This window comes from Zeugodacus cucurbitae, chromosome 2, assembly GCF_028554725.1.
Source record: "Zeugodacus cucurbitae isolate PBARC_wt_2022May chromosome 2, idZeuCucr1.2, whole genome shotgun sequence".
Lineage (NCBI taxonomy): Eukaryota > Metazoa > Arthropoda > Insecta > Diptera > Tephritidae > Zeugodacus > Zeugodacus cucurbitae.
The window spans coordinates 51,437,999-51,449,378 of NC_071667.1; the positions used below are offsets into that span (position 1 = coordinate 51,437,999).

The 11,380-nt window shown below is 33.2% G+C and overlaps 1 protein-coding gene across 1 annotated transcript in view; it reads right to left on the reverse strand.

Annotated features, from left to right (window-relative positions):
- The window catches only part of LOC105214260 (protein kibra), a 48,638-nt gene extending 37,579 nt beyond the window's left edge, over positions 1–11,059 (reverse strand). The window contains exon 1 of the mRNA XM_011187586.3: positions 8,084–11,059. Within this exon, the coding sequence (XP_011185888.2) occupies positions 8,084–8,319 (236 nt within the window). The 5' untranslated portion in view covers positions 8,320–11,059. The remainder of the gene's footprint in view (positions 1–8,083) is intronic.
- Between the last annotated feature and the right edge of the window lie 321 nt (positions 11,060–11,380).

Below are 11,380 nucleotides of genomic sequence, written 5' to 3' on the forward strand. Positions count from 1 at the left end.
TATATTATATATAACTATGTACGAGTATTTGTGCCTCTTGCTTTTGCGAATTGACCGTCAGCAGCCACAAATGCCACGAATAAAAATTTGCCAAGTCTTTGTGATGAGGCGATGAAAATGGAAAATTAATTTTATTATTTGAAAAAAATAATTAAATATTAAAAAAAAAAATAAATATTGAAATTAAAAAAAAAATGCAATGAAAATAAATAATAATAAACATTTCATAAGAATCCAAATTAGAAAAAAAAAATAATTTTCTTTAAAACTATCAAAAATTATTTTTTAAGCAGAAAATTAAAATAGAAATAGAAAACTTAAAATTTCAGAAAATCACTTAAGGATTAAGAAAATAGTAGTAATATTACACAAATGCCCAGTCTTATAACTATCTAGCTTATATGCCTTCACACTACAGCTACATAACAACATGAGAATATTCTTTCCACGTACATGAAAATATTCTGTTCGCCTATCTGTGCGTGGCAGTACATATCTGCAGCTACTTTCATATCAACGTCGAACGGATGCATTGCTCCCGCCGCGACAATGCTGATTGCCACACAATAGTTGATATTGGCAAGTTCTTATTACTCGCTGTTGCACCATTTTATCGCTGCTCCATTTCTTATCCACATTACGGTTGTCGTTGTTGTTGCTACTTTGCTTTAGTTTTATTCTTTTTTTATTTTTACATGTTTCCCCCTCATTGCCAGCATAAAACATAGCACAAAATGAAATGGCAAAATGACCTAAAGTGCAATTGAAAACGTAATGCGCACACACACAAACAAACATATACGCGCGCATATAAATGACTAGCTGCAGAAAGAGGGAGCCAAAAAGGAAATGCAAGCTAGCGAAAAAGGCAAAGAAAAGCGAATAAGCGAGTGAGTGTAGCAGCCGCAGTGCTTCAATTAAACAAACTTGCATTCATGCAAGTCTACAATTGCAACTGTGTGGCAATGTAATGCAATGCAATCTTGCTGCATTTACAATTTTATATTTCCACACAAGCATACATACATACATGTAGTGAGATAAATGCTTATACATATATGTAGGAATATACGCGTGTGCATGTGAAAACCGAGCAGATCAACAGGAAAACTTTAAGATATGTGTCTGTACACACTTGCTAGGAAATGGCTTCCTAAAGCCTGAGAATGTAGCAGCGCATGCGGCGTAGTGTATCACTTGTGGCTCATATCACTAAGTCGCACAAATAATGGCTTCACTAGTTTGAACTGGTTTGCGTATGAAATGCTATTGGTAGCGTTTGCGCAAATATTTTGCCAGCAAATAGTTGTTAACAAATTGAAACTTAGTTTATGCAAGTTTATTGTGTATTATATATGTATGTCCCTAAAGCAGTGGTGGGCTTGAACGGACTAAGGAAAGTTTACTTTATTTTTATTTTATTTTACTTTATTTTATTTTATTTTATTTTATTTTATTTTATTTTATTTTATTTTATTTTATTTTATTTTATTTTATTTTATTTTATTTTATTTTATCTCATTTTATTTTATTTTATTTTATTTTATTTTATTTTATTTTATTTTATTTTATTTTATTTTATTTTATTTTATTTTATTTTATTTTATTTTATTTTATTTTATTTTATTTTATTTTATTTTATTTTATTTTATTTTATTTTATTTTATTTTATTTTATTTTATTTTATTTTATTTTATTTTATTTTATTTTATTTTATTTTATTTTATTTTATTTTATTTTATTTTATTTTATTTTATTTTATTTTATTTTATTTTATTTTATTTTATTTTATTTTATTTTATTTTATTTTATTTTATTTTATTTTATTTTATTTTATTTTATTTTATTTTATTTTATTTTATTTTATTTTATTTTATTTTATTTTATTTTATTTTATTTTATTTTATTTTATTTTATTTTATTTTATTTTATTTTATTTTATTTTATTTTATTTTATTTTATTTTATTTTATTTTATTTTATTTTATTTTATTTTATTTTATTTTACTTTACTTTATTTTATTTTATTTTATTTTATTTTATTTTATTTTATTTTATCTCATTTTATTTTCTTTTCTTGTCATTTTATGACATTATTATTAGTGTTTTTGTAGTTTTCAATAGCGCTTAACGCCAATCACAGATAATACAAATATGTCGTGCAAATATTTTGCCACTGAAATGTCAGTTAATAGTAAAAAATAATAAAAGAGAAATGACGGTGAGTGGCGATGGTTGGCAAAAGCAAATTGCACGTCCGACAACTGACGAGACATGAAATATTTGTAAACTTGTAAACAGACACGAATGCTATTGGCGTCACATACAGCTGTATATCTCATATGCGACTATTTTTTGTTTTTGCATAAGTATTTAACAATTATTATATCATGATTTAATTAGGAGGAAATAAATGTCAGCAGTTTTGTAAGTAGTTTAGGGGAGTAGAGGAGTATAGTTGCTACAAAAAGTATGCATCATAGCTTACTGAATGGCGTCATTAATTGTTGGCATATAAATTTAAAAAAATATATAAAAATCCATAAATTGAATTTAAATGTTTTACTTAAAAACCTTACTCCCTCTATGATAAATGACAAATCCATTTGCCTGCAAAAATATTGAAAACAGTAAAATTATATTAATTTGACTGCGTCAGCGAAAGCTGACACATTATCGCCTGGCAAAGTGAAGTGAGCGCTCAAATTTAATGCGAACGCTCACTTAAAATTGTATTTATACCAGCCTTATGCAAATAAATACCCTTTACTTGCACTAAATATCAACGCAATATGAAGTATACGAAGTAAATAAACAAGAAACTTTATTACAAATAAACCGCAAGTAAATACAGCAAGTGGTGAGGTAAACAATTGCGAATTTATAAAAATTCATAAAGCAATAAATGAAATGAAACTTCAAACGCAGGCGTGTATAAAAACCTGACGATCTTCGTAAAAATGCTGATGATGACACTCATGCGCACTGGCGAACCTGAAGAGCGGCAAATATGAGTACACATTACAAAGCACTTGCGTTTGTGTGTGTATGTGTGGTTATCGCAGATAAGCAAATAAATAAAATAATTCACTTATTATACATTTTGTTTTTGTATTTCTTGTTTTCAGTAACTTTTTTGTTTTTGTGTTTTTTTTTTTATTTTTGCGCGTCAGCGTTATAAATGCTAAAGGAATTTTTATGGCATTTTCGATGATCCATAAAGTCTTGCACACAATTGACAAAAGCCAATTGGCAACAACAGCAGCAGCGCGCAAAGCGGTTATCAACAATCAGTTAGACGACAATGGACGACACTGCCTACGATTATGCACGATTGATTGCCGCACAAGGGCGTTAATGCTTGGAAAAAGCTAAACTATTTGTATATACTATAAACTATACTATATACATATATACATATATATATATATATATACCATCGAGATATCTACATATATTTGTATGTATGTATGTTTAGAGTGCGCTGATAACGCAGACGACTGCATTGCTTTGGCCTTTGTCGCTGCAGCTGGGCGTCTAATTTATTGTTATTATTTTCTGTTTGATTGTATTTTGTGCTTTTGTTGTGCTATCTTCGCATGAAATTGATTTAGTTATGCCATGAGTGTCAATTAACACACCGAAAGGCACACAATAAGTAAAGCGTAAAGCAAGAAATTGAGATTTTCGTAGGGGAAATAACTTTTGTTATTGATTGTTTGAGCTTTAAAATTGATTATTTTTTCGTAAATTTTTTAAAAGTGAAATTGATTTTGGCTAGAATGCGTTGCATTATGACAAAAATTAAGCCCACAATATTGATGATGGCGTTGTTTATATGCACTTGTGCACAGTGTATGTGTGCACCACGTCAGTGCGTTCGAAAGTGTGTCCAAAGTGTGTTTGAGGTGTGAAAATGAAGAATTACTCACTCGAGTGTATAATTAGTGAATAAAACCGAAAGTGTGCGCTTATCAATTTGCTTTCTCTCGAGTTTCGAGATTAAGCGCACATACATACTTACACGTATATTTGTAAATGCAGTTGTTTGTATATACATATTCGTAAATAAATATATTTTACACTTTGAAATGTACTTTTCCTCAAAAAGTCTTTCACCAGCAATCAGTGAGTAAGCGCTCATTTCCCGGTTTGTTATTCACAGAAGCCTTGCAGTGTTTCATGCGCAAAGCATTTCATTGTATATAATTTAGTTTATGAAGAGAGGTGTTCTTATTAAGATAAGGTTTCTTGCTCCTTTCTTTGCTGTCATTCCTCAAAGTTGAAAGAAAGGAAAACGATCTTTAAATATACTATAATGCTGAAAAATGGTGGGAAGTACGATGTTTTGGCATATTAAGTTGGTAGAATAGCGAAACTTATAATCTGCCTTCCCACATTTTTTAATAATCTTATATTAATCATGATTCTTAAGTGAGACTCTTCTGAAACTTATTTTAAGAACTTAAAAACTAGCTAAAATTTAGTTTTATTTTGATATTTAACCATTTTTATGGCATACCAAAATTATTTTCATATACATTTTACATAAATTTTTGACTCCATGTAAAATGTGAAAACCGCCACAAAAGATATTAAAAGTTATACTGTTATCTTCCTCGAGACATAAACTAATGAAATATGACGTTAAAAATCCCATACAAGAACTGACAATTTCACAATCGCCAACAAATGAAATGTTCATAAATATGAACCATTAAACTATAAAAAAATACTGAATATAAAATATTGGATTGAAAACACTATCTGTGAATTTTAAGCAGAAATATATAGTAAACGACGAAAAATAACGAACGAAACTAAAAATTGTTGATAATTTAGGGTCTAATCAAAAATTTATTTTTCAGCAGTAAAGCATTAATTTTCAGGATTTGTTACGAGTTAGTTGAATAACCTTACTAAACTCATCGACTTCTAAATAAAGCTACAAATTGCCAACAAATATTTCATACTTAATTAACGAACAATTGTTCGCACATATTTTTACTAAGAGGAAAAAATTCAATTTGATTCTAATTTTTGCTTTAACCCCCTTTGAACTCGACATCAAAGTGCACTACAAGCAGCGGAAAAATTCTAAATTCCAAAAACTAAAATTTTTCAATGCATGAGTGCACATTCCAATCTATTTACAAGTACTACTGCTTCCACGAACAACACAACGCGTACACACACACATAAAAAGTGGCAACCGCTTCATATATAGGAGAGGCGTGAAGAGTGTAGAGCGAAGGCAAAAAGCGATTTCGATTCATGCGCTGAAGAAAACTCGTAGGCAGTTTGACAGACAAGACAGACGCGCGTTTAGGCGGTGAGGCAGTCTCAAGGCATGTGTATGTGTGTGTGTTTGACTGAGTGACTTTGTGTGTGTTGGCTGTGGAATGTACACCAACTTGTATGGGGTTACAAATTTTCAAACTAATATATTCATATATAATTGTATTTGCTGTTGTACGCTCATGTGTAAATATGTATGTAGTAATATGTATTATGTTTAAAGGCAGTGTGTGTAGGCATGAATGTGTGCTTGGAAATCGCATACACGCGCAATTAGTCACAAGTCAGTGTGTGTGTGCGTGTTTGTGCCGACTGACGGCTAACAGCATGTTGGAAAAATTGAAATAAATGAAAATGAAATGAGGCAAAAACGAAAACGAAAACAAATATAATAAATAAATGAATAAAAAGGAAAAATAACAACAGCAACAACAACGCGCAAGAAGCAGAGAACTAAGCAAAACATTCCAATGCGATGATTAAGAGTCCAAGTATAGTTGAACTCGAATGTGGATTCGTGTGGAGGCATTTACAACAACTGAAACAAAAACAAAAACAACAACAGCAAGCAACAGTAACAAGTACAAGCAGCAATTTTAAACAGTTGTTGCAGGCAATGAGCACACGCGTGTGGCGGCAGTGTACATGAACACATAGCGATACACTTGTGTAGATATGTTTCCATTGGAGCGGCAAACAAGTGGAGAAAAATTTGCAAGAAAATCGTGAAAACTGAAATTTTGAAAAAATGTGTGAGAATGTATGCCTTTAACAACAACAACAACTTTGGGTATTTATGTATATAAGTAGAGGCTGTTGGCGCAGTTGCAAATGAGCAGTGTTTTTAATTAAAAAAAAAATATTTCATATTTTTAATTTTTTTTATTTTTTTCCAAATACAAATATCTTATGCCCCCTCTAATACGCATGAACTCATGAATGCACGCATTTTGCAACAATGGCGCGTATGCAACATATTTGTACATATACATATACATAGATGTATATACTATATAACCATATACATAAGTATGTATATGTGTAAGCGCATGCCCAAGTTAATTATAAACAATTGCGAATATTTATGCTATGTGTTGTTACTTTTAAATTGTAAGTACGCACAGGCTAAAGCGATTTTCTCCAACGCCAGCATGTAAATATGAAACTAGACTATACATATCTAAAGTGCGTTATGTAAATTGTGCGTGCGCTCGTTTTGTTTCCGATTTTCGAAAAAAAACTTTATACTTTCTTGTACATAACACTTTTGTGTTGAAAATGCGCGCACTTGCGAAATTTAATTTTTTTTTTAGTTTCGCTGAAAATGTGGAAAGAGACGTTCGCTTTTTACACGCATATTTGCGGGCAATTCATATAACTAGCCTAATTGTAGAAATTTAAATTGCCTCATAAATATATGCGGCGTGTGTGAGTTGCTTAAACGGTTTCATAAATATTTACTTTTTACATATTTTCACACGCTTATGCGAAAGTATGACTTTTTTAAAATTTCTTTCGAAATTTTTTAACGCCAAATAAACTAAGTGCTCGGAATTGATAGGTTGACATACTTTTGCTGCAGGAAGTGCTCAAAGAAAGTACAAAGCATAGCCTAAAGTCAATACAGGAGATATTATAAAAAAACTTACGTCACTTTTTTGAAAGAACCCCATACATCCGGATATTAATGCCAATATATCGAAATTAAATTATTAAATAATTAATATTTTCCTTTCTGGTAATTTCAAACGCAAATCGGATATTCAATCTCTTTGTTTCAAACCGGGGTTCAAAAAAGGGGTTCATTGCTCTCTGACTTTGTTGAAATATCCAATATAGAAGAATTTACCCCTTCCGAGTCAATTGTAAACATGGATTCGAATCGAATAAATCGAAAATGTCTGACAAGACAGTAATGCTTAAACCTAGCGAGCAGAGAGGTATAGAATAGAAGGTATGCATTTTCTAATTTCAGATATAATGACTAAAATTTAAGTTAAAACCCTGAGATTTAGAAATTTTGCAAGCAAAAAATTCTTATTGAGTTTATCAATTAATAAAAAAGCTTATGAAAAGCTCAGGTGATGATGTTTCTAAAACTTAAGTATTAATTTAAAATTAAATATGGGTATTCTAAATGAAAGCTCAATGCAAAAGCTTTTCTATAAAACCATAACACATGTATAAAAGTTAATTAAAACTAAACGACTACAGTGGGGAATTTCTAATAACTAAAGCTGTCAGAAATAAGCCCACTTTTCCTTTGAGTAGTAATTCAAACAGTTCAGGTGGTTTCCTTGCGAAAACTGAAATTGCAATGATCGATCGATTGAACGTCTAAAAGCTTGTTTATACCAATCAAACAACTGATGTCGGAAAAAAGATTAGGAAGCTTTGTATGGACGAACTAGTATAAATATTTGTTTAAATAGTGTAAATATGGCGAACAATTTAATGATTTTTTGAGAAATCGTAAATAAACTAAAAATACTTGATGGTAAAAGTGATGCAAAAAGATTGAAGACAGAAAATCGCTGTTGCTAAAGAAATATCCATACTTATATACATACATATATGTCTGTCTGTATGCAATTAGTTTTGCAAAATCGCAAATAAACTCGATTAAATATCCATCTACATATATGTATGTATTTTCAGGTGTCTCAACTCACAGAGCAAGTGATTATATGCAACTAAGCAGATACATTTGGATATATGTATATAATATACATGTGCCTGTATATATAGTGAGTGTTTACTTTTGGTGTCAATTTGGGGCTACATACCGATCGCGCGGATCCAGCCACGTTGTCTTCTTCGTATTATGATCGATGTAGTAGGTTTTCCCATCGAAATCGGTGGCGATATCCCAGCCATCTGGCAGCGGGTATTCGCCATGATGTGTCGTTGTGTGATTGTGCTGTTGTTGCTGTTGGTGAATGTGGTGTTGTTGCTGTTGGTTATGCTGTTGCTGTTGTTGGAGCTGATGGTGGTGGTGGTATTGTGGCTGTTGTTTTGGCATAATTTCAATTTGAAATTCCTGCACGTTGTCGACGAGAAAATATTTTTATGATTGCCAAGAAAAACGGTGGCACCGGCTGCTGAAGCGGTTCTGCACGTTGGCAACTGGGCGCGCGGCGGCGTCACTTAAACCGTAAACGTCGTGGATATGTCTGTATATGCAATAGCAGCAACAACAATCTATATACTATATATAAATGTTGCGCTAAAATGCATAAATGGCGACAATAACAACAACAACAAGTCGTTTGTTGTCGTGTGCAAAAATTGTTGTTGCTCGCTTGTAAGCGGTTATTTTCGTTGCAAATGCTGTCTGAATATTGTCACTAAGCGCGTTACCGCTACTCGTGTTATTGTTGTTTTTGTTGTTGCTATTATTAACGTTACTAACGTTGGAAATGCTTGTCAAATGCAGGCAATTTACGACAAGACTCCGTAGACTAGCACAACAGCAATTCACTCGCTGACGTTGATGTTGGCGGCGACGATGACGCTGATGACGTTGAGCATGTGTTTATTTTTATTGTTGCTGTTGTTGTTGTTTGTGATGGCGTTTGCGCTGGCGACAACATATTCGCCGCGCTAATAATTTCGCTGTTGTTGCCTTTATTTTTTTGCTTGCACTGGCACTGTTATCTTTTTATCTGCTGCTGTTGTTGTTGTTGCTATTATTGTTGTTAGACGCAAACACTTGCTTGCTGGCGCATAACTCCTGGCTGCTAAGCTAGTATTTATGTGCATATGTAGGGCAGCGACGTTTAATTTGGTGAAATGCACTGTATTTTTGCAAGAGTGTGTTTGTTGTTGTTGTTTGTGGGTCGTTGCTGCTGCGCTACTGCAATTTGCAATCGCAAGCGCTAATCAGCGTGCTGTGCGGCGCACTGTATGCTATTTGATGAATGGGCAATTAAGCTGTGGGGCGGCAACCGCTTGCTTTATATTTTTTCTTATGCAGAGTATCACACTACAATTTTTTTTTCTTCTCAAACTTTCAATTAATTTTCACAAATTTTTCGTTTGCTTGCACTGTTTTCACTTTATAATGGCTGACTGGCTGGCTGGCACTTTATTTCATATTCAGCACAGTTGTTTTCAAACAATTTGAAACAATTTTTTACTTATTTTTTCTCACACTTTGCACTCAATTCACTTGTGATTTACGACAAATCGGTTATTATAATAATATTATATATGCATATATTTATATGTATGATTCGTTCACTTCAGACACACGCGCGTTTTGTTAGCTGACATGTACACTTGTATATTTGTATTTGTATTTGTATGTATGGTAGATATGCAAATTGCGAATTGTAACAACACATCAACCATGAGATACACAGGTCTACATAACCAAAACAAAGCGCTTTACATGTAAATATGTACGGCACACTAGATAGATTTATATTAATTTATTTAAGTACGTGAGTCGCGCACAAAAATTCCTTGCCTTGTACACGACGCGCTCGCCACAAACGCGCTACTACTAATAAGTGTATAAACGCGCGTTCGCGCTACTTGCTGCGGTGCATGTGTGTATGTGTGTGTGTCAATGCGATCGTTTTGCGGGCGTTAGCGCGCTAGCTAGCTATAGCTATGGCTGTCTATGGGCTGCTAGTTTAGTTAGATACGTGTGTAACTTGGCCACGATGGCTGCTCACCGCTGACTACTTGCTGCTTGCTGCTGTTGGCTGTTTGGTGCCAATAGCGCGCGGCTATGCATGTGTTTGTGTTTGCGGTAGGCGCGGGCGGTTGGGGCGTTGTTTTGGTGGCGCACTCTGCACTCGCAATATTTAATGCGCGCTCTCTCGCACACTAACGCGCTGAAGTTAGTCACTAGTCGTTGGCGCTGCACGTTGATCGCGTCGATTTCGCATTACTTAGAGTCTCTCTGGCGTGCTCCCTCTTTCAGTTGTACATACATATGTATGTGGTAGGCATGGACACCATACTTTCGTTCTCCCCCACTGCGCGCGCGCGTGCTTGCGCTGTTGCTTGTTATATGCTGTTCGCTGTTGGATCGTTTCAAAATTGAATTCGTGCGCTGCTCCAACTTGTCGGCGTCTCGTTTACGCGCACGGCCCCCAGGCGTCGGCAGCTAGCGCTATCTCTGTTGCTGCATTCCATTCCATAAAAAATTAATTATTTATTATTTTTTCATTTCAGAAATATGCATGTGTGTGTGTGTCGGTACGTTTTCTCGCGCTGCTGTATATGTTTGTTTGAGGGCAAATTCCTGTTGCTCTGGTATTTTTCTTTAACAGTTGTATATAATTTTTGCTGCGCGCTTTTATACAAATGATTACAATATTTTTTTTTTTTTTTTTTAATTTTCCAATTCGGATTTGTATACACTTTCGCGTGATTTTATTGAGAAATTTATTTTTACTGTGATTACTCAATATGTATTTAAAAATTCACTGTTTCAGTTAGGACTGTTGTTGGTTATAATTTATTTGTATTTATTTAATTTAGTATACAACTTTGTTGTTTTTTTTTGCTTTGCGATTTTCTGCAGTTCACTTGTTTGTTGAATTTCTAAACTAAACTGTATTTATGTTATTTTATTCACTTTCTTCTCGTATCTATATCTCCCTTCGTATTGTTGCTGTTAATAGTAAATCTTACAGATATCTATTTCTTTTTGTTGTATCTGTAGTCCGCGATCACTTTCCGCAACGAAGCTACAATTTGAAAAACGAGTCGTTAATGTTACGAGCTACGAACACGGTATGATCGCATTGATCGTGCCCATTTGCTTTGGAGGCAACGTATTCCGTTGCGTTATGCTGGAGCTCTAGTCGTTTTGAGTGTGTTAGTGAGTATTTGCACTTGCGGTAGTTGAGAGTGAACGGCCAAATACTCACAATAAAATGTGAGGTTACCAGCTTTCATAGGAAATTACTCAAGTATGAGTATGCTGTTCAGTGAGCCACAATATGAAAACTTCAATGTCTAAAAATGTTGACTACATCGGTAATTTATAGACAATTTGTCTAGTAATTTTGTGAAAAAGCAGAAAAGAATTCATAGTTCGTTATATTCTTACCTTTTTGTTCTAT